Source organism: Babylonia areolata, chromosome 8, assembly GCF_041734735.1.
Source record: "Babylonia areolata isolate BAREFJ2019XMU chromosome 8, ASM4173473v1, whole genome shotgun sequence".
Taxonomy (NCBI): domain Eukaryota; kingdom Metazoa; phylum Mollusca; class Gastropoda; order Neogastropoda; family Buccinidae; genus Babylonia; species Babylonia areolata.
In genome coordinates, this window is record NC_134883.1 from 19,184,948 (window position 1) to 19,210,248 (window position 25,301).

At 44.3% G+C, this 25,301-nt stretch overlaps 1 protein-coding gene across 10 annotated transcripts in view; it reads right to left on the reverse strand.

Annotated features, from left to right (window-relative positions):
- LOC143284620 (peregrin-like) overlaps positions 1-25,301 on the reverse strand; it is a 49,616-nt gene that overhangs the window by 14,735 nt on the left and 9,580 nt on the right. For 2 of the 10 annotated variants that reach the window (XM_076591466.1, XM_076591465.1), the window contains exons 5-14: positions 23,687-23,812; positions 22,893-23,021; positions 22,274-22,462; positions 21,560-21,677; positions 20,691-20,792; positions 18,128-18,241; positions 17,117-17,350; positions 14,748-15,371; positions 7,472-7,618; positions 3,118-3,224 (exon numbers count right to left, since the gene is read on the reverse strand). In XM_076591466.1, the coding sequence (XP_076447581.1) occupies positions 3,118-3,224; positions 7,472-7,618; positions 14,748-15,371; positions 17,117-17,350; positions 18,128-18,241; positions 20,691-20,792; positions 21,560-21,677; positions 22,274-22,462; positions 22,893-23,021; positions 23,687-23,812 (1,890 nt within the window). The remainder of the gene's footprint in view (positions 1-3,117; positions 3,225-7,471; positions 7,619-14,747; positions 15,372-17,116; positions 17,351-18,127; positions 18,242-20,690; positions 20,793-21,559; positions 21,678-22,273; positions 22,463-22,892; positions 23,022-23,686; positions 23,813-25,301) is intronic. The other 8 variants (XM_076591472.1, XM_076591471.1, XM_076591474.1 and 5 more) reach the window with 5 other exon arrangements.

A 25,301-nucleotide genomic window follows, 5' to 3' on the forward strand; every position in this document is an offset into this window, starting at 1 on the left:
CTTGATCTGGCTGAATTATTTCATCTTTTTCAATTTTTATAATTAAATTTTGGAACAGTTTGAATCAGCATTCCAGCCCAGCCGAGATAAATGCCAATGTGTAAGAACCACGTTGTGGGGAAGGTTCAGCAGGGGAAGGAGCAAGGCACCTTCCCAAAGGGTTGTGATTAAGGGAAGGGAAAGGAGGAGGGTGCAGCAACCTGAGGCTCCCCCTACCCCCTTCCGCTGTACAAGTCTTATGAAAGACATTAACCTCATACACATCACACACACCACCACCATCACACAAAAGCAAACTGATAAAAAGACAACATATACTGCAAACCTGTCCATGGAACAAAAACATGGGAAAGTTCTTTCTCCAATGACATGCTGATAGAAGAAAACTACTTTCACACTTGTGGCTGAAAATAAATGAAAAACTGGTGTTGGTGCTTTTACTACATTCCCTCTTAAAAGTGTGTGGATGTGGGTGGTGCTTTTTCCATGTCCTATACATCCCATGAAATGAGGGTGCCTTTTGCATGTCCTATACCTCCCATGAAATGAGGGTGCCTTTTCCATGTCCTATACATCCCATGAAATGTGAGTGCTTTGTCCATGTCCTATACATCCCATGGAATGTGGGTGCTGTTTCCATGTCCTATACATCCCATGGAATGCGGGTGGTGCTTTTTCCATGTCCTACACATCCCATGGAATGTGGGTGGTGCTTTTTCCATGTCCTATACATCCCATGCTTTTTCTATGTCCTATACATCCCATGCTGTTTCCATGTCCTATACATCCCATGGAATGTGGGTGGTGCTTTTTTCCATGTCCTATACATCACATGGAATGTGGCTGGTGCTTTTTCCATGTCATATACATCCCATGGAATGTGGGTGGTGCTTTTTTCCATGTCCTATACATCCCATGCTTTTTCCATGTCCTATACATCCCATGCTTTTTCCATGTCCTATACATCCCATGCTTTTTCTATGTCCTATACATCCCATGGAATGTGGGTGGTGCTTTTTCCATGTCCTATACATCCCATGGAATGTGGCTGGTGCTTTTTCCATGTCCTATACATCCCATGCTTTTTCTATGTCCTATACATCCCATGCTGTTTCCATGTCCTATACATCCCATGGAATGTGGGTGGTGCTTTTTTCCATGTCCTATACATCACATGGAATGTGGCTGGTGCTTTTTCCATGTCCTATACATCCCATGCTTTTTCCATGTCCTATACATCCCATGCTTTTTCTATGTCCTATACATCCCATGGAATGTGGGTGGTGCTTTTTCCATGTCCTTTACATCCCATGGAATGTGGGTGGTGCTTTTTCCATGTCCTATACATCTCATGGAATGTGGGTGCCTTTTCCATGTCCTGTACATGTCCCACTCACCACAGAACATAATGGGAAACAAAACATTAACTATCTGATCACCAACCTGATCATTATGTAGACAGAACATAATGGGAAACAAAAACATTAACTGTCTGATCACCAACCTGATCTTTAGGTAGACAGAACATAATCATGATAATTGGAAACAAAAACTTTAACTGTCTGATCACCAACCTGATCTTTAGGTAGACAGAACATAATCATGATAATTGGAAACAAAAACTTAACTGTCTGATCACCAACCTGATCTTTAGGTAGACAGAACATAATCATGATAATTGGAAACAAAAACTTAACTGTCTGATCACCACCCTGATCTTTAAGACTTTATGTAGACAGAACATAATGGGAAACAAAAACATTAACTGTCTGATCACCAACCTGATCTTGAGGTAGACACAACATAATCATGATAATGGGAAACAAAAACATTAACTGTCTGATCACCAACCTGATCTTTAGGTAGACAAAACGTAATGGGAAACAAAATATTGACTGATCACCAAACTTATCTTTGAGCAGACAGTACATAATGGAAAATGAAACGTTAGCTGTCTGATCACCAACCTGATTTTTTGTAAACAGAACATTATGGGAAACCAAATGATTAGTCTGATCACCAGCCTGATCTTATGTAGGCAGAACATAATGGAAAACCAAATGATTAGTCTGATCACCAACCTGATCTTTATGTGGACAGAACATAATGGGAAACCAAATGATTACTGTCCCATTGTCATGACACCCACCCATCCTTGTCAAAAAATAAAGAAAACACAAACTAATTATTCATTTCAAAAACAAAAAGGCCTAATCTCACTCTGCAAAATCACTGCGGTGGCCTGTTTCGAAGAACAGCTGTGTTCACACTGAGAGTTAAGTGCTCTGTGCTTTTACTTCATCTCATGTTGAAAGACTGGAAATGTCTTGGCAATTTTCCCCATTGTACACAGTATGTTATTAGTTTTCCAAGTCATTTGTAATTTGCATACGACCCAAAAAGACAACAAAAATAAATAAAATAAATAATAATAATAACTACAATGAATAAATTAAGTCCAAAAGTTCACAAAAATAATCAAAAGTCAAAGTAAGAGAATTCAAATGTTTTGAAATGTCATACACAAAGAATTAAGTGTCAATGAAATCATGACATTTTTTAATTTTTCTGGTCAGAAAGACAAAAAAAGTCTTTCAAACATTACTTAATTCAAACAAATCCCTTTTTCAAACTGAATCAAATATACCTTTTTTCTGTAAGAATAACATCAAAGTAAGGATAACAACTGATGATGAAAAACTTAAAAGGAAATGGTTCCTTGCCCTCCCACCAAGCTGAACACAGAGGGGGTAGGTAAAAAGGACCAAGACAACTAGCATACAGACAACAGATGAGGGAAAACAAAGGCTAACTACTCCTCTACAGGGCATCAGTCCATCCGTTACGTGGTCAGGACCACTTTCTGACTGAACCTTGTGTAAGCCGAAGTTGAGCTGTGATGCTACACTGTGTGTGTACACACGGTCTCTAGCTCCGTCCCCACTCAGGAAGCAGGGCAGAGAGAAAGGACGCCAGGTTACACAGTACTGGTGCAGGGGCACAGAACCATCAGGTCCAGGTGGACAGAGGGGGGTGGACAGAGGGGGAGGGGGGAGAAGACAAGTGTGTGTGGGGGGTGGGGGGCGAGGGAGGGAGTCAGCCATGGGGGGTACTTACCAAGGCAGGGTACCAGGGGTATCCCCGGCACTTGGCCCACACAAGATCCAAAGGCTCCAAAGAGATGAGATCCTCATAGTCCACGCTAGGGCTACGCCTTGTACGACCTAGAAGGCAACACACTGGATCATCACAGCTCAGTCAACAGCCAGCAGCCTCCTCACCTCCATCCACCACAACCTGTGTGCTGGCCTGGCTGGCCCACTGTGTCAAGGCAGCACAACACCTGCCTGACTCTAACCTGTCTCCACTCAGCACGCCCTCTCACAGCAACACAGGCTGACTGATACACTGATCTCACATGGTGTGCAGTCAACACTTGTCTTGCGGGCTCACAACATCTAAACTTCACTATTAGCCTTTCAAAAAATGAAAATGTCACCTGTCCTTATTTTGAAACGACTTACAAAGCCAGTATCAGACATTATTTATTAGGGATGTGGGTTGTGGGGGATAGGGAGAAAGCAGAAAGTTGAAGTGTTAGTTACTTTTTGTGCTGAAGCTTACACAAGAGTTAGCTGCATTGATCAACACTTTTCAAAAACATACACTTCAATATCAAGTGGGACCTAGCAAAAAACAAACACTTTGGTTGCTAGTCATTCAGCCAGTATCACCATCTTATCCACAGTTACTCTGTGCCTGTCACACTTGACAAAATACTGCCTGGCAGTTTAAGGTAAGAGGCAAATAACATAGGTATCTAATAATCTATGTAAACAGTGCAGATACAATGTTTTGACCAGACACAGAAAGCCATGCTCAGAGTGCATCAGGCTGAAGAAGGAAGACACATTGGACAACAGTGCAGTGTATGGATCATTAGACTCATTGCAGCTTCACCAGGATCCACTTCAAACCTACAAGCCAGAATATCACAGCCTCTGTCAAATACACACTTCTATCAGGCGGTTATCCAACAAAGAAAAGTCAACAGAAGAGAAAAAAATAATAAAAAAGTGCAAAGGCTGGAAAAAAACAGAACAGGAAGATGACTGCAAAAAAAAGAAAGCTGCCATGGTACAGGCGATGATGGGTACAGATGGATTAGGAAGCAACTGATTCCACACAGTGCACAAAGCCAACCAAGCGGCTACACACCAGAACACACAAAGCAAAGACAGCCAACATCAGATGACTCCACGTCTGAGGAGGGTCTGTGTGATCCAGGCAGCTCGACACCATCATGACTTCCAGACCCCCTGCCTCGGACCCCTGGGTCAGGGCCACTAAGGTCAGGGACAGGACCGACCGTCAACATAAACCAAGGACTGGGGAAAGAGTTGGGCTCAACAGTGGACACAACATGGGACTACAAGCACACACTGTCACACACCATGTCCCCAGCACACAACAAAATGTCGGACATCACCAGGGAGAACTGAGGACTGTGTGGACAAGGGGACACAGAAATCCTAGCATTCACAGTACTGGGAGGGGCAAGGAAGAAATGGAGAGGACAGAAACATCTAAATAGTAATGTTTCACTTTAATCACTACATGTAACGCTTGTTTCTACCACTTCATCCCTCACAACTGCTATATTTATGTTAAATGACCCACAATGATGTCATTAGTAACAACCGGAAAAACAACAAAAAACAACACTATCAATAAACTAAATTAGGGAATGTTAGTGGCGGGGAAAAAACCTCTAACTGTACAAGTGTGAAATGAAAGGACTGTAGTGAAGCAGCAGAGAAAGGCACATGTCACTCTGGCAAACAACAGGTATCCTTACTGTGTCAGAGTGATGGAGGGTGAGACATGGAAATGATGTGATGTTTACTTCTCTTTCTCTTCTTCCATTCTAGCATTGCACTGCTTCAACCAGCACTGCCACAACCAGACCTCCTCCACCAAAATGACATTTAAAACAACAAAAGCTGTCTCCTGTTGTGAAGTAAACTTGCTTAACCTGCCACCTTTCTTCAGCAAATTGTAATTCTTGCCAACAATCAAAATTCAAATGTTATGAGCTACATTTCAAGCATCAAGGTTTCATTATCAAAAATGACAAAAAATAATATAACAATAACAGGCAAGTGCTGTAGAGTGTTATAACCAATCCGAAGCATCCATAATTCCCCATTTGTCCAAAACAACTTATATGAACTGTTTATCTTGCTACTTGTGCTCCATCATTTCATGACACAGTCTGGGTGTACTAGAGCCCACACAGAGAAAGGATTCTCTTTTTCAATCTTGCACTGTGGCATGGACATTTTTTCACATCACTGCATCAATATATAACAATAATTTCTGTCTTGAGATTTAAGAGGGTTTACAAAAAATGTATATAACACTGTAAACATGTCCCAATGTCAGTCTGTATGGGTTTACAAAAAATATGATGTCAGTAGGTGTGCTTCAATGCTGTTTATTTAAATACTGTAACAATGTGTGCCTCAAACGTTTGTACATTTACAGAGTCTGATGCATTCAATCTGGACTTTGATTAAAAAAAAAAAAATTTTTTTTACAAAAACTGCATGACAGCTGTTTACCATGCATGACTGCATCTTATCATGATCAATTTTTGTGTTAATTTGACAAACTTTTATAACTTTCTCTTGTTCTGCTTTTAGTTTTACTGGGTAAGAGATGTCAGGATCAACTGCCATAAGAACTGGAGTTCCATCACATTGGTCTGCTCAGTGAGAGGCACACACAAACACATATGTGAAGAAAGTGTTCATAATACATAACGTACACTTGAATGTAAACAGCAACACATTCACTGCGCTCAAGTTTGGTCAAAATCCATTTGAACTGACTCCTACATGTTCAAAAGTCAACAAACTCTCACAACCACACCACCCAAAATACCATAAATAAACATAAGAAAAGAAAAAAAAAAGTTTAAAACCACAGCAAACATGCGACACAATACTGACAATCAAGTGCATGCATTGACATACCCATCCACACATCTTTGACACAAAGCAGATTTACTCAGTAGCATGCACAAGGGGGAGAGAAAAAACAACAAAACACACACATACACACACTCCAAAATCCAAAGAAAAGATCACAGGGTTAGGAAAATAATATGACAGGAAAGGAACCACAAATCTACCAAGAGAAAAATAAAAACAAAACAATCCAAATACACACATGCAAAAACAATAGCGAAATATAACAACAAAAACCAACCAAACCCAAACAAATGTATGTCCTTAAACCTAAGAAAGAACCAAGACAGAATATCCCATCGTAGCAGGCAGGACAGGGCCATAAGACACAGACAGACACCACAGACAGCCCCACAGACAGCACTCCCATGGCACCACACAGACAGCCCCAGTTAGACAGCACTCCCATGACACCAGACATCCCCACAGTAAGACAGCACTCCCATGACACCACACAGCACCATAGTTAGACAGCACTCCCATGACACCACACAGACATCCCCACAGTAAGACAGCACTCCCATGACACCACACAGCACCATAGTTAGACAGCACTCCCATGACACCACACAGACATCCCCACAGTAAGACAGCACTCCCATGACACCACAGTTAGACAGCACTCCCATGACACCACACAGACAGCACCATAGTTAGCACTCCCATGACACCACACGGATAGCCACACAGTAAGACAGCACTCCCATGACACCACACAGACAGCCCCACAGTAAGACGGCACTCCCATGGCAGCACACAGACAGCACCACAGTTAGACAACACTCCCATGACACCACACAGACAGCCCCACAGTTAGCACTCCCATGGCACCACACAGACAGCCCCACAGTTAGTACTCCCATGACACCAGACAGCCCCACAGTTAGCACTCCCATGACAGCACACAGACAGACCCACAGTTGAGTTAGACAGCACTCCCATGACAGCACACAGACAGCCCCACAGTTAGCACTCCCACGACAGCACACAGACAGCCCCACAGTTAGAAAACTCTCCCAGGGCAGCAGCCCCACAGACAGCACTCCTATGACAGCACACAGACAGCCCCACAGTTAGACAGCACTTCCAGGGCAGCACAGACAGCCCTACAGTTAGACAGCACTCCCATGACAGCACACAGATAGTCCCACAGTTAGACATCACACGGTCAGTCCCACAGTTAGACAGCACTCCCACGACACCAAAGACAGATAGCACTCCCATGGAAGCACACACACAGACAGCCCCACAGTTAGACAGCCCTCCCACAGACAGCCCTCCGCTGACAGCACACAGCCCCACAGACAGACAGCACTCCCATGGCAGCACAAAGACAGCCCCACAGCACTCCCATGACAGCACACAGACAGCCCCACAGTTAGACAGCACTCCCAGGGCAGCACACAGATAGGGGTTAGGGACAGGGGGTGGAGGCTCACCTGGTGATTTGTTAGGTGAGAGAGTCGAAGCTGAAGCAGGGGAGCTGACAGGTGGGGAGGAGCCAGGAGGGGCCAGCTCTAACATGTCCCCGCTCATTTCTTTAGGGCCGAAAAGCCACATGGTCTCGGGCTCTGAGTCTGAGCAAGCTACACGTAGCCAGGGCAGGGTGCACAGACGTGGGTACAGCGGGCGGGCGGGGGCGGGCGGCAAGCCGAGCAACGACACAGTCACATCAGCACAACCACAAGGGTGGGGTACACACACACACACACACACACTCAAATACACACAGTCAAATAAATCCCTACAGCCAAACAAGTCGGGATTCCAAAACATACATGTCCCAATACAGTTGCATCAGCAATGGACCAGACACAAGGTATGTAACTCAAACTGTCTGCAGCAAGACTACTACGATACATGAGGTGTACACAAACAAATCTAGTACCACAGCAATTTCAACTGAAAGAAACTGGAATGACACATACAACAAAACAATACATCAATAATGCTAATCACAAATTGTATAATTACAGTAACATAAGATAACTCAGGTAAATTCAAACAGGAATAGCAAAAAATATAGTTTACACATTGCAATTTATGAGTGCAAATAAGCATAGCACTGAAACACAAGCGCACACACTCTCCTGCACACACAGAGATGTGGTAAGAAATGTGAGACTGCAAAAGCTGATCTGCAAAAAGGGAGAGATTTCCAGACTTTGCAAATGATGCAAGTAGAAGAAGGCAAGTCCTAACACTAAGTTATCAGTATGACAAGTATCAATTTTGGAGTACCATAAGACTGAGAGCAAACATTTCTCTTCAGTTTGGAACTAAAGCACATCAGGGGAAGGAAGCAAAAAGATGGCGAGACCATGTGGTGATGACCGTGTACAGGTGTGTATCAAAGTCTGAATAAACATGTGCAAAGTAAGCATGTCCCCCATCAGTCTTGTTAACAAAGACTAGCAATGCCAGCAAACACCCACCCACTCCCATGTCCATGTGTGCGTGTGTGCGCGCATGTGTGTGTCATAACTGGACACAACTATAATGGCAATCAGCAGGTCTGTGTGGGTGTAGGACGACAGCAGCAGTAAGCGTGTCCATGTGTGCATGCTGAACCCTGAACCCTGGCAGTCCATGTGTGCATGCTGAACCCTGAACCTTGGCAGTCCATGTGTACATGCTGAACCCTGGCAATCCATGTGTACATGCTGAACCCTGGCAGTCCAAGTGTATATGCTGAACCCTGAACCTTGGCAGTCCATGTGTATATGCTGAACACTGAACCTTGGCACTCCATGAGTACATGCTGAACCTTGGCAGTCCATGTGTATATGCTGAACCCTGAACCTTGGCAGTCCATGTGTGCATGCTGAACACTGAACCTTGGCAGTCCATGTGTACATGCTGAACCTTGGCAGTCCATGTGTATATGCTGAACCCTGAACCTTGGCAGTCCATGTGTGCATGCTGAACCCTGAACCTTGGCAGTCCATGTGTATATGCTGAACCTTGGCAGTCCATGTGTATATGCTGAACCCTGAACCTTGGCAGTCCATGTATATATATGCTGAACCCTGAACCTTGGCAGTCCATGTGTACAGGCTGAACCCTAAACCCTGTCAGTCCATGTGTACATGCTGAACCCTGGCAGAAGAGACCGTTGCAGCTGGGAAAAACCCAGACAACTGAACCAACATTCAATGATACCACACAATGCATTCACTTCACGCTGACACCACACAATGCATTCACTTCACGCTGACACCACACAATGCATTCACGCTGACACAACACAATGCATTCACACTGACACCACACAATACATTCACTTCACACTGGCACCACACAATGCATTCACACTGACACCACACAATTCATTCACACTGTCACCACACAATGCATTTACATTGGCACCACACAATACATTCACTTCACACTGGCACCACACAATGCATTCACACTGACACCACACAATGCATTCACTTCACACTGACACCACACAATGCATTCACTTCACACTGTCACCACACAATGCATTCACACCGACACCACAAATTGCATTCACTTCATACTGACACCACACAATGCATTTACACTTGCACCACACAATACATTCACTTCACACTAACACCACACAATACATTCACTTCACACCGACACCACACAATGCATTCATTTCACACCGACAACACACAATGCAATCACACTGCCACCAAACAATACATTCACTTCACACTGACACCACACAATGCATTCACACTGACAACACACAATACATTCACTTCACATTGACACCACACAATGCATTCACAATGACACCAAACAATACATTAACTTCACACTGACACCACATAATACATTCACTTCACACTGACACCACAAAATACTTCCACACTGATACCACACAATGCATTCCCACTGACAACACACAATACATTCCCTTCACACTAACACCACACAATACATTCCCTTCACACTGACAACACACAATACATTCACTTCAATTCACACCGACACCACAAATTGCATTCACTTCATACTGACACCACACAATGCATTTACACTAGCACCACACAATACATTCACTTCACACTAACACCACACAATACATTCACTTCACACCGACACCACACAATGCATTCACTTCACACCGACAACACACAATGCAATCACACTGACACCAAACAATACATTCACTTCACACTGACACCACACAATGCATTCACACTGACAACACACAATACATTCACTTCACATTGACACCACACAATGCATTCACAATGACACCAAACAATACATTAACTTCACACTGACACCACATAATACATTCACTTCACACTGACACCACAAAATACTTCCACACTGATACCACACAATGCATTCCCACTGACAACACACAATACATTCCCTTCACACTGACACCACACAATACATTCCCTTCACACTGTTAACACACAATACATTCACTTCAATTCACACTGACACCACATAATACATTCACACTGACATCGCACAGTGCATTCACACTGACACCACATAATGCATTCACTTGAATTCACACTGACACCACACAATTCATTCACACTGACAACACACAATACATTAACTTTAATTCACACTGACACCACACAATGCATTCACTTCACACTGACACCACACAATGCATTCACACTGACACCACACAATGCACTCACACTGACACCACACAATGCACTCACACTGACACCACACAATGCATTCACTTCACACTGACACCACACAATGCATTCACACTGACACCACACAATGCACTCACACTGACACCACACAATACATTCACTTCACACTGACACTACACAATACATTCACTTCACACTGACATCACACAATGCATTCACACTGACAACACATAATACATACACTTCACACTGACACCACAATGCATTTACTTCACAATGACACTAAACAACACACTCACACTGACACCACAAAATAGTCACTTCACACTGATACCGCACAACATATGACCATAGGGAAACACAAGCCACACCATTACATGCCCTCAACAACCAGTTAATCATACAGTAGTAACAACACACTCACTTTACAAGTTTACACAATGACACACACACACACGTAGAATCTAATGTCTTCCACTCCAGCAAAGAGCAATGTAAGTAGAGTAGCAAGACAACAAACTGATTAAGAAAAGTATGTATGCCAACCTACAAATCTAAGCATAATGCGCATAGCCCTTTGCATCCTGATTATAAGGTGTGCATAGCCCTTTGCATCCTGATTATAAGGTGTGCACAGCCTTTTGCACCCTGATTATACGTTGTGCACAGCATGGCAGCTTGTTACACGCTTTGAATACAATCATGGTTAGCATGATACATGTTGACAACATGTGATGCTGCATGCCAAAATGAAGCCTTCACTTAAAATGAAATTTGTATGTTAGTGTGTGTGTGTGTGTGTGTGTGTGTGTGTGTGTGTATCACAGTATGTGTTCCCCATGACACTGATAGAGGGGGGTGAGGGGGATGGGCAGTGATAGGGGGGAGGGGGGGATAGGCAGTGATTGGGGGAGGGGGGGGGATGGGCAGTGATTGGGGGAGGGGAGGGGAGGGGGTGGGCAGTGATAAGGGGGGAGGGGAAGGGGTGGGCAGTGATAAGGAGGGGAGGGGGGCAGTGAGAGGGAGGGAGAGGAGGGGGGGGGGGGGCAGGGGGATGGACAGTGGATGGGGGGGGTGAGGGGGGAGGCCAGGGGGTAGGATGGGAGGGGGGGCAGTGATAAGGGGGGGCAGGATGGGCAGTGATAGGGGGAGGGGAGGGGGATGGGCAGTGATAAGGAGAAAGGGGAGGGGGTGGGCAGTGATAAGTGGGGGCAGGGCAGTGATGGGGGGAGTGGAGGGGTGTGCAGTGAGAGGGGGGAAGGGGGGGAGCAGTGAAGGGGGTAGGGGAGGGTGCAGGCAGAGCAAAAAATATCTGGACAAACTACATCAAAGACCAGACAGTGCAGCAAGGATAGTTAACCATGTACACAATACTCCATCAGTCCATGTACCATGGCAAACTACACCCAGTCTCAACTGATCACATTTCCCCAACTTCCAGTGAATGAGTTAAGCTACTCAAGTTTGAAGTGCTTCTTGCCCATCAACAGCTAGTAACTCAAGGATGGCCCTGACTAAATGAGATGAGCTATGTGGGTAGTGTTCAACTTCACAGCAAAACCTAACTGATGTCATGTGCAGTCTTCAAACAAATCAAATGACCAAAGTAACAAAACCATGCACAGCACCTTCACTAACAAGTAACAAAAACACACTGTTAACACTTAATCATTACTTTCAAAGTGCAACATACTGTCATAAAAAGTGCCAGTTCAACTTTGCCAAAGCAGCAGAAGCAAGCAGGAAATGCCAGTTTGGGCTTGTACATGTTGCAAAGGCTAGGACTGAGGCAGAACAGGTGCTTTGAAACAAAGAGAACAGAAGAAAAGCACTTGACCAGTGTCTAGAACTGACAGGTTGTTCCACTACTGCACAGCAAACAAAGCGGGTGGGGTGTACAGAAGGTGGGTTATCAATCTAAGCCAATTTTTACAGAAAGAGAGGAAAAAAACAGGGCCATGAGAATCCACAACTGTGTGGTGGGACTGTTGATGATGAACTCCAACAGCTGAGCTTTCTGCTGCTTCACTCAGGCTTTTATTTGTATACTGCTGTCATAACCTGACACAGGGAGTCAAATGGAGTATTATAATTGCCTTTCCTTTACAAAACTACAGTTTATTTCAAAGTGGTAATGCAAAAATAGACCTATGAATAATGTAATGTTTGACCCATAAGAAGTAAAGTCAGACAGTGACTTGGGTTTCCAAAGACACAGACACCATAATGACAAAAGACAGGTGTTTAGTCAGACACTGAAACAGACAGTGCAATGCGTCATGCTGCAACGCTATGCTGATGCCAGTTAAGTATCCACTGCCTCTTTTGCCATGGTCCAATCCAAGAGCCCCTTCTGAACACTGCTGTTTCTTGGTATCATTTTGGCAATTCAGGGACTCTCCGCTACCTTTTGTAAATCCTGGTTCTACTATGTAATGTAACAACAATGCAGAACACTATTCACAATGCGTACCTTTCAATGACAAGGACACACAGACAGACACACACAAAAAGTGCACACACTCCTCCAAGACCACAGGGTATGAAGGGCTATGAACAGCAGGAACAGGTCACTTCACCACCTGGTAGTCAGGCTGCCAGGCAGCACACTAAAAAAAGGCCAGATTGACCATCAGGACACACACTGATCAAAGGCCAGGTTGACTATTAGGACACACACGAAACAAAGGTCAGGTTGACCATCAGGGCACACACTGAACAAAGGCCAGGTTGACCATCAGGACACACACTGAACAAAGGCCAGGTTGACCATCAGGACACACACTGAACAAAGGCCAGGTTGACCATCAGGACATCACACAATGGCTGAACAGTCAGTGTCTACAAAATGACCAGTGCATTCTGACTGACACAAACCTCAGTAAACTAAAAGGCAGCCATAATGTCACTGCCAGTAACCCTTTCACCACCAACCAACAAACCCTGTCATCGGAATTAACCATTTTACCACCACCCATCCAAGCATCAAACCCCTGACACAACCTTTTCACCACCATCTGACTAGCTATCACACATCAGTCCCACCCAGCCATTTACCAATAGGCCATCACAGGACCAGCATGCCCTAACCAGGCAAAACACCTCTGAACACTACACTGCAGGGCTAGGTAAACACTGACAGTCAACACGTCGGCAACAACACCCTGAGAAGTAGACATGTCAACCTGGAACTGAAGGAGGGTGGGGCGCATTTAACAAACTGCAAGCAGTTCAAACAACAGGAAAAAGCGGAGAGGTAAAGTCAACAGACAGAGAACAGAGAATTCCATGGACTTTCATCAACAGGAAATGAAAACAAAGAATTCGATAGACTTTCATCAACGCACAACAGGAAATGAAAACAGAGAATTCCATGGACTTTCATCAACACACAACAGGAAATGAGAAAAGAGAATTCGATGGACTTTCATCAACACACAACAGGAAATGAAAACAAAGAATTCCATGGACTTTCATCAACACACAACAGGAAATGAGAACAGAATTCCATGGACTTTCAACACACAACAGGAAATGAGAACCATTACACTTACAGAACTAAGAGGATAATCATTGGACATCCCAATCTTTTTCATCAAACGAAATTCTAAAAACTGAAATAACCAACATTTTCTCTGTCTCAGATGTGCAAATTCTTTTCTTTTCTTTTCCCTTCTTGGAAGAATGAAGAGACCAGAGGTGATGAATCAAATGATGGCATCAAAAAATGGGTGGTGACAGGGTTCTGGCTGACACTGACAATACACACAGTCAGGTGCTGTGTCAGATAATGGGTGGTGACAGGGTTCAGGCTGACACTGACAACAGACACTGACAACACACAGACAGGTGCTGTGTCAGATAATGGGTGGTGACAGGGTTCAGGCTGACACTGACAACAGACACTGACAACACACAGACAGGTGCTGTGTCAGATAATGGGTGGTGACAGGGTTCAGGCTGACACTGACAACACACACAGACAGGTGCTGTGTCAGATAATGGGTGGTGACAGGGTTCAGGCTGACACTGACAACACACACAGACAGGTGCCCACAGACACAGCACTGTGACAAGGCCACACTACATACACCTGACTCACCTGAGGGACTCTGGTTGCTGGAACTGCAGGAGGATGTGTCTGACTCATCCCCAGAACTGAGCTCCGACGTAGTGTCCGACTCCGAGGAGGAGCGGATGTTACGACTGCGGTAGGTCTTGAAGCTGTCTCTTTGGGCCAGGTCAGGGCCCTCCGGCCCATCCCCCATCGGCTCCAGGCTGGGCTCAGCACTTAGCACTGCCGCACGCTTTGGGGGGGGAGACTTCATCTCAGAGTCTGAGGTCTGACCCAGGCTGCCCGAGCGCTTCCTGCCAGCAGAGAAGGGGCCCAGCGGACTGGCGGGTCCCCTGGAGGGGTTGGACTCTGGGGATCTGGGTTCAGACGTGTCCACATGGAGTGGCTCCTGCTGCTGCCACTTGTTCTTGGGGGGGCGGCCTAGCTTGCGGGCTGGGAGAGGGGAGCTGGGGGTCTGGTCGCTGGACGAGGGAGGGGGGGACTTGGACGGGGTGGAGGGAGGGGGAGGGTGGCGTGCTGGCTTCTTCTTCTTGGTGAAGAGGACGGCATTGCGGCGGTTGACGCCGGCAGGGGAAGGGGTGTGGGCTGCTTTGAGTTCTGGGGGCTGGTCACAAGATAGCCTCTGCTTGTTAACACTGCCCACCTTGTCGTCTGTAACACCACCACCAACACTTTGTAACATCACCATTACCTCAACACTATGTAACACCACCATCAAAACTTTGTAACACCACCATAACCGTAACACTTTGTAACATCACCATTACCTCAACACTATGTAACACCACCATCAAAACTTTGTAACACCACCATAAACGCAACACTTTGTAACACCACCACCAACACTTTGAAACATTACCATTACCTCAACACTATGTAACACCACCATCAACACTATGTAACACCACCATAACCACAACACTGTAACACCACCATCAACACTTTGAAACATCACCATTACCTCAACACTATGTAACACCACCATCAAAACTTTGTAACACCACCATAACCACAACACTTTGTAACACCACCACCGACACTTTGTAATATCACCATTACCTCAACACTATGTAACACCACCATCAAAACTTTGTAACACCACCATAACCACAACACTTTGTAACACCACCACCGACACTTTGTAATATCACCATTACCTCAACACTATGTGTGTTTTTTTTGTAACACCACCACCAACACTTTGAAACATTACCATTACCTCAACACTATGTAACACCACCATAACCGCAACACTTTGTAACACCACCATAACCGTAACACTTTGTAACACCACCACCAACACTTTGAAACATTACCATTACCTCAACACTATGTAACACCACCATCAAAACTTTGTAACACCACCATAACCGCAACACTTTGTAACGCTACCATTACCTCAACACTATATAATACCACCATCTACCTTAACATATTTTTCTTAAAACTACTAATATCCCCTGACAATAATATTCTAGTCACACAGAACATTTTTAATGTTTTATGTCCTAGAACAAAGTCTTACTTTTGTTCCCATTATAAATCTAGTTCTCAAATTGTAAAGGACTGGATGGAATCCCTTTGCTGGAACCCCTTCAAAAGAATAATAGTACATGACCTATGTCTTGTCAATGCATCTGATCTAGTAATGTTTCAGTGCAATTTCTTCAAAAGCGGTTATAATCATGACTGACTGACAAACTCTCCCTCCCCCAAGTGTGTTTACATGTTGCTACCATTGGTCGGTGTTCCAATCAACAGGAAACCATTCTGTGTTCCAACAGTCCAACAAACACACAGTGTGGGTGCACTGTTCTAACAAACACAGTGTGGGTGCTGTGTTCTAACAAACAGTGTGGGTGCTGTGTTCCAACAGTGTGTGTGCTGTGTTCCAACACACACAGTGTGGGTGCTGTGTTCTAACACACACAGTGTGGGTGCTGTGTTCCAACAAACACAGTGTGGGTGCTGTGTTCCAACAAACAGTGTGTGTGCTGTGTTCCAACAAGCACACAGTGTGGGTGCTGTGTTCTAACACACACAGTGTGGGTGCTGTGTTCCAACAAACAGTGTGGGTGCTGTGTTCCAACAAACAGTGTGGGTGCTGTGTTCTAACACACACAGTGTGGGTGCTGTGTTCCAACAAACACAATGTGGGTGCTGTGTTCCAACAAACACACAGTGTGGGTGCTGTGTTCCAACAAACAGTGTGGGTGCTGTGTTCCAACACAGTGTGGGTGATGTTTTCCAACAAACACACAGTGTGGGTGCTGAGTTCTAACACACACAGTGTGGGTGCTGTGTTCCAACAAACATAGTGTGGGTGCTGTGTTCCAACAAACACACAGTGTGGGTGCTGTGTTCCAACGAACACACAGTGTGGGTGCTCCACTCACTTGGCTGCAGCTTGGGGGGTTCATCCAGTTCCTGACGATGACGACTGTAGCCCCCCCTCCCCCGGCCCCTCCCCCTCCCTCGCCCCCGCCCCCCACCTCTGGAGGCGCTCTTGGTATGTGGAGGGGAAGCCTGAGGGGGGCTGGGGGGAGAGGCCACAGGGGGAGGGGATGGCGTGCGAGGAGCGGTGATTGTGGGGGCTTCTGTCTGTGCTTCTGACTCGGTGCCCGAGGAGGCTGCAAGAGGGAAGAGTGAGGCAGTCAGGGCATTGTCCACACCTTCACATGGGGGGGCTTGGGAAATAAACAGTGGACTACAACATTACGTTTAAAAGTGAAACCAACTGACACTGATTCAAGTTGAAGGAAAAGGTCCACTGTAACAATCAATAGTTCCTTCAGACAGGGCAGGACAGCCTTCAGGTCCTTTTGTAACAAATGTTGATGCCTGCTTACCAGATTCAGGGGTTACTATGCTGCTCGATCATGGTTACTGAACTCACAATGAATTTCTCTTCAGCTTCTATAAAGAGGAAGAAAAATTCTTAATGATTTTCCGGGAAAAGCATGCTGAAGCACATGTATATTATGAAATAGAAATCAAATTTTAAAAAAACATCAACCTCTAAATCAAATCAGCAATGCCATTTCACTAACTTCACAAATGGCTCAACTGGAAAGAGAATGTTATGTACGTAAAAAAACGACTGCAATACAAAATAATGGCCACCTGTTACAGCGTATCATAAGATTAAAACACCAAATAATCATCACCTGAAAGAGAGCATATGCATGTGTGGGAGAGACTGATCTCTGTAATACTGAGATAATGGGTCTAGGGAACACTTCACCCATGTGTATCTCTTAATACCAAAGTAAAAAAAAACAACAACAAAAAAACCCCAAAAAACCACACACAAAAAACTGACAAAAATGGAAATCTGTGTTGTATGGAAACACTCCCACCAATGCTTATGTTGTGAAGATCAGATCAAAACCCATAACAGTGCTCACCTGATTCCTCAGCCTTGGTGTCAGCACACTCTGTTTTGCGTTTCTGCATGGACAGTTTCCGGCGCACTGTCATCAGCTGCTTGCGGACAGTCTTGGACAGCTTGGCACGGCGCCCTGTAGACTTCTCTTGTTAGCGACCACTGACACAGCCCATATACAGGAGTCACACTACTCCTGCTTTCCTTCTGTCACTTCATCCATTCTGTTCGGATGTGTGGGTTATCTGTCAATCTTCCAGTCTATCATTTTCACAAAATGTAAGCTGTATTCAGCCTATTTTGGTGTTGCCAACATATGTGTCTTGCTCTTGCAATCTTTTATTGAGGATGCACCAACTGCTCTTACAATCGTTTAAACATGACAGTGTAGCACAACTGAATGTTCCAAATATATATGTGTACATGGATAATACAAACTGCATGCAACAAACTGCCAACAGCAGTTTATTGAAACAAATCTATTGTGCATTTCTAGGTTGCTAGTGCTATTCCTGTCTTATGAGGGTGTGATCAGTTTTATTCCATGACAAAGGCATCTATGACCTATAGTCTGTTTTGGGGTGGGTTTATTTCATGCTGTCACCTTTCCATCACCTGGAGAACTGCCAGATGCAATGCAATGTGTGTAGTGGCCACCTTGGACCTTCAGCATGTGTACACATTAAGGACTTTTGACATGAAGTGCATGATTTTCTCTACTGATGTAGAAAAAGGGTAAAGCACAACACAGACTCTTTACACTGTACTTTATTTCACTCCTGCAACAAACTTTTCTTGGGACACACAAAATGCAAAATAAATACTGGCCAGGCAACACAGAGACAAGACAAAATATGAAGATGAAAATCAGTCGTTCAAACTGTAGAATATAAAATTATTATCCACCATTCCCAACCACAGATTTTATTCCCTGCCATGGATACTTTATAAGACGCAGCATTTTCCTAACAGCGTAGAAATCCAGACCAAACCCTACGTGTAAAGTCACACACAGAAGGTAGGCTACAAGAACAGCAATCTGAGTAATGGCTTCACTGCCACTGGACCAGCACTCTGGAAGACAGCCAATTCAAAAGTCAAAGACACAAAGATGCTACGTGTGTATGACATAAGACATTTCTGCTTTATTTCCTTTCAGTCTGCATTATCCTGGGCTTTGGAACCCAAACATGACCCATTCTTACCAAGCTAGCTGAGTCCTATACCCACAAAGAACTGGTGATCAACCCAAAACGCTGAGATAAGGGGACCATTTTCAACTTTTCCACACATTCATTTATCAAATTATATTCAGATTATCTATACACATTTCAATGTTAATATCTTAACTGTTTGCACTTATTTCCATTGCAAATGTTGCACTGTAATGCATTTGTGTTCATCAATGTCAAGTCTGAAATATCTTCTACAGAAAAAATGACCCCCTCCCCTCACCACATGATCCGTAGCACAGAGAAATAAAACTGAATTGTTTAGTTGATCCAAAAGCTAAGGTCATGCCTTTCAGTCCAATTCCTTGTCTACATCCGCCCTCTCATCACCCAATCCATTCCGCAGATCAGGAAAAACCTCTACCTGTGGCAGTCCTCACCCTGACTGCTAGCTTGCCAAACCAGGACATGCACTGTACAACCCACATGGGATTCCACTAGGTTTTAGACCTATCTGAGAAATAAAAGCATCAGCTAGGTTTTAGGCCTACCTGAGAAATCAAAACATCTTCAAATCAAGAATACGCCCCTCTCCCCATGCAGACAATTTTCATGTTTTCTATTCATACTGAAAATAACTAATAAAGTATTGTGGAAGCAGGCTGTTCTGCAACAACTGATGAGCAAAAAATTTGAAAGCTCTATTCAAACAAAACAAATAAGTGCTTACATCCTTTTCTATCGTGTTGTTATATTACTGTCTGAAAGTGGGCACAAGGTGCATTCCAGACTCTGGTTACAGGGGTCAAACTGCTCATATATTCCAAAGCCTCCCACCCCCAATCTCAGCTGGCCCTCATACAATTATCATTCTTTAAAGGGCTTCCCCCCTGTGAGCACAGTTATGACTGATCAGTTAGCAAAGAGACTGGGTGATGGAAACAGTGACGGCTGTTCTGTTCAGTCATCGGGGTGAGAAAGGGTGAGGGTTGGGTCAGGAAAGAAGTGGTGGTGACTGCAGTGACTGTTCAGTCATGGGGGTGAGAAAGGGTGAGGGATGGGTCAGGAAAGAAGTGGTGGTGACTGCAGTGACTGTTCAGTCAAGGGGGTGAGAAAGGGTGAGGGATAGGTCAGGAAAGAAGCGGTGGTGACTGCAGTGACTGTTCAGTCATGGGGGTGAGAAAGGGTGAGGGATGGGTCAGGAAAGAAGTGGTGGTGACTGCAGTGACTGTTCAGTCATGGGGGTGAGAAAGGGTGAGGGATGGGTCAGGAAAGAAGTGGTGGTGACTGCAGTGACTGTTCAGTCATGGGGGTGAGAAAGGGTGAGGGTTGGGTCAGGAAAGAAGTGGTGGTGACTGCAGTGGGCAGAGAGAGGGGTGGCGAGGTGAGGGAAAGCAGCAAGTAGCTGAGCACCTCCTGTCATGTGGCTGTTGATGCTGTCCAGTCGGTCCTGAAGGGCCTTCAGCTGGTCCTGGAGGGGCAGGTCCTTGGGCAGCTCCTGGCCCACAATGCTCCCTGCAACAATGGGGAAAGTCCTCTTCTCCTTTTTTTTTTTTGCTGTCCCATCTGCATCATTCCCACACCACTCATTCCAAGCCCCCCCCCCCCCCCCCCCCCCCCCACACACACACACAGCCACGCCTGGGTTCCTCTGCCACACTCACACTTCACAGGTAACTCTTGATGAAAGGTCACCAGGAGGCCACACACCAAAGCAGCCCTGCACTGCTGACGATTACCTTCAGTGCGGTTCAGTAGTGCCTGTTCTTATTCAACGAACTTAGGTTACAACCTACTATGCCTCCTGCTGATGACATTCAGGTCACAGAGTAACCTTGCGCATTCTCCTCTCCAGAGAGGAGACTGCCACCACATCTCTCCAATGACAGACTGATGAATCTGCTAATGATGAAGGCTGCCAGAACTCAAACCAAGAATGGTAGTGGAGGGGTGTTGAAACTGAGGTCACGGCTGAAAGGCCACAGAATCTGAGACGGTTTTCTAAAGAGATAATTAAATGAGGATGAGAAGAATGATGACAATGCTGCTGAGATTGTCTCCTTTTGGTTTTGTACAAACTGTGTGTAAAGACTGTCCCCCCCCCCCCTTTCCCTGATGGATTCCAGAACCATTTCAAAAAAAGATCTGGACATGTCTAATGATCACAATGTACCAAATACATACATAAACAGAAATGAACAATCAGCCTATGAAATCCAATACACAGGCACAGTATGCTGCAACAGTGTGATCAGACTGGTTTTTCTCACAACGATACATACCTTGTTCAGTGTGGACAGCTTGCTGTGACTTGGATGTGTGTGGCAGGTGTAGACCTGTGTCCATGTCATAGCCCACCACCTCCATCTGCTGTCGGGCTGCCTCCAACACCACTGCCCCCTGCACACAGTCACCTTCAGTCTGTCCATTGCAGCACTGGGGGGCTATCCACATCATCATCGTCATCAAATCCATTCAACTTTGATGTTGGAAATCAAACTAATCTGCACTCCATGGCTAAAAACCTATGTTGACAGACATGACTATGTCATGGAAATGAAAGTGTCAGTATCTCTCAGATATGGGTAAAACTTTAACCAGCTCTTCTGCTGTAAGTATAGAATATCCAGCCTGTACATGTACAATAAACAGAGAATATTTTACTTGTACATGTATATATATGTAGGAAATTTAGAGAATATTCAACTTGTACATACATACAATAAACAGAGAATATTCAATGTGTCCATGTACAATAAATAGAGAACATTCAACAACACGTACAACTTGTACATACATACAATAAATATAGAATATTCAATGTGTTTATGTACAATAAATAGAGAACATTTAACAACACGTACAAGCTGTATAGTGTCTATGCACAGCAGGAGAGCTTGTTGAGGCTTGACCCATGTTTCTATCATGTAGTTACCATGTCAACATATTCTATGTTTAACACGACCCTGATGGCTACCCCCAGCCCCTTCCCTCACCTCCTTTTTCAGCTGGACAGCCGCTTCGTAGTACACAGTGTCATCCTCATTGTAGTCCATGCAGTTGTGGATGATGAGGTCAAAGTCCTTGGTGAACTCCTCAAAGGAATGATAGTCCAGGTTGTCCACCTTGCTCCTCATGGTGGAGAAGTCCATAGGGTGCTGCACTATGTCGCAGTAGTCAGGCACCTGCGCACACACACACACAGCTCGTCAAGTCTCACCCAACCTGGGACAGTTGTAGCATTGCTTTGGGTCTGCATGCATGATATCATTTTGTATAAAATTGGCTGGTGACAGGATAACTTGTTCATCAAGTCTCACTGAACATGACAGTTGTAGCATTGCTCTGGGTCTGCATGCAAGATGATCACTTTGTTGGCAATAGGACAGCTGACTTCATCTGCTGAACTGATACTGTGTGCTGTGATTCTGACCACATGCACACCACCATGTATGTACACGCATGGACTGATCAAACTGATCGTCTTCACTGTTCAATAACATTTTTTCTTGAATTTCATAAATGTCTCCCTTTTTCTGTCTGTGCTCTCCATCCATCTCTTTGATCCTTTCCCTGTACACACACACACACACACACACACACACACACACTGACCTCCTCAAGAGAGACGGGCTCAGCAAAGATGTTGTCCGTGTCAATCTCCTGCAGTTGTTCTAGAGTCTTTCTGAGAAACATGACGAAGGGCTGAAGCTGATACTCCATACACTGCATCAGCACATTCACCTGCACACACACATCACCTCACCTCCTATAATCACTCCATCAACCTATCCATCAAAACACTGCTTTGGTTTGATGGTCAAATATCTAGCAAATTCTGCAGAGACTCAACTCATTTTTCTAAATATTTATTAAGTAAATTACAGAACAGCCAGAAAAAAATTCAATAAACAAAACTTTCTCCAGCATATATGCCAGTGACACTGACACTATTTGTTGCAGATGTTACTTTGGTTTACTAAAGTAGTAAAGAGCAATTACACTCATACTGCACCCAGTTCAATAACACAGCAATATATATATCCTGACATGATATCATGTTAGAACTTTCTGACCCATAGTCTATGTCCATCTTATTCCCACCCTTACCAGGAAAAACCACAACTATACACTCCATTAGCTCTCACTCTACACTCCTATTTCCACAATCATCTCAAAGAGTATTTGTATTAACAAATATTGTGACATTAGCTGTACAGTGCTGTGTGAACTGATATACACTGCAGTCCACATGTTTTTCTTCTGACCCAATATGACATTAGCTGTACAGTGTTGTATGATGCACACTGCAGTCCACACAACCAGCCAAGCTCACCATCAGACTCAACATAGAGGAAGTGGAGAAAAGATGGTGCACTTAGAGATGTGAAAGGGAAGTGAGCACTCACCCACTCCCGCTTGACTTTCTCTCTCTTCCTGACCAGCTCTGTCAGCAGTCGCAGTTTCTCCAGGTTCTGGCGGATGTGCTGCCAGAACTGCAGGTGTTTGTCGCTGGACTGCTTGTCGTTCTTCTGCTGGGGGCCATGTCGCAAACACACACACTTATCACAATCCAAAGTTAAACCCAAGGAAATGTGGACAAAAAAACACACCAAAAAACATTGTACAGACAACAAACATCTAGTGCAGAAAACAAATCATCTGTGTCATTAAGTAGCACTTAAGACTGAGTGATGAGTTTCCTTGTAACACTAAAGGTGATTACTTGCTATGTTGTAACTGTGGGACGAAAATGTGCAGTGTATGTTACTGTTCCTACTGATATCAATCATTTTATGTGGAATGATCTTACTGATTTTTTTCTTGTCTTGTCTGAATGCTCTTGCTGATTTTTTCTTTTCTTTTTTTTTCCTTTTATTTGGAGGGTGGTGTTACTGTAAAATTAATTACATGTATCATTGTATGCCTCACTTCAGTTCATCTGAGAAAAAAATTACTCAAATAAGAAACATGGAAAAAAAAAAAAAAAAGAAGAAAAAGAAGAAGAAATTAACATAAATTACTTAATTAGTACAAAACTAAATATGAGAAAATTTATTTAGCAACTGAAGTTTCAAATCCAGACACTGACAGTGAAAACATGAAAAAAGAAAAAAGGTGTAAATCATTAAATATTTATAACAATGCACATGAACAAGATTATGATAAATCATTAAATGCGCCCAATACCCCCACTCCAAAGAACTTTAACAGAAACACTCAAACAGTAAGTCACTGAGTTGTTGACATAGTGATTAAATTGTTTAAGTAACACAGATTTCTTTAATTTGGATCTGTACTGTATAAAACAAACAAGAGAGGTACAGCCTTCAAGACTCACTTATGATACACACTGTATCCAATAATTCAATAAAAGAATCATGAGGAAAAGAAGAAAAGACAGAGACAGACAGACAGAGAGAGAGAGAGAGAGAGAGAGAGAGAGATCATTATAAAATGTGTTCTGTATTTCTCATATTTATCAAGCTGAGAACAAACAGAAATGCTGGAGCAGAACTGAAGGAAGTTACACTGGGAAGCAAGAAGATTCAACACAGGGACAAAGGCATCTGACCAGGCAGGCGTCAAATTAAACCTCAGGCACAGGCAACATGTTGCCATTTTCTCCACATCTACACAGATCAACACAGGATAGGCCTGCAACTGGTGAGCTCTGCCTCAGTTACACTACAGGTATTATAGGCCTGCAACTGGTGAGCTCTGCCTCAGTTATAGGTGCTACAGGCCTGCAACTGGTGAGCTCTGCCTCAGTTATAGGTGCTACAGGCCTGCAACTGGTGAGCTCTGCCTCAGTTACAGGTGCTACAGGCCTGCAACTGGTGAGCTCTGCCTCAGTTACAGGTGCTACAGGCCTGCAACTGGTGAGCTCTGCCTCAGTTACAGGTGCTACAGGCCTGCAACTGGTGAGCTCTGCCTCAGTTACAGGTGCTACAGGCCTGCAACTGGTGAGCTCTGCCTCAGTTACATGGTGCTATCGGTTCTTTTTTTAAGAATGTTTATTCT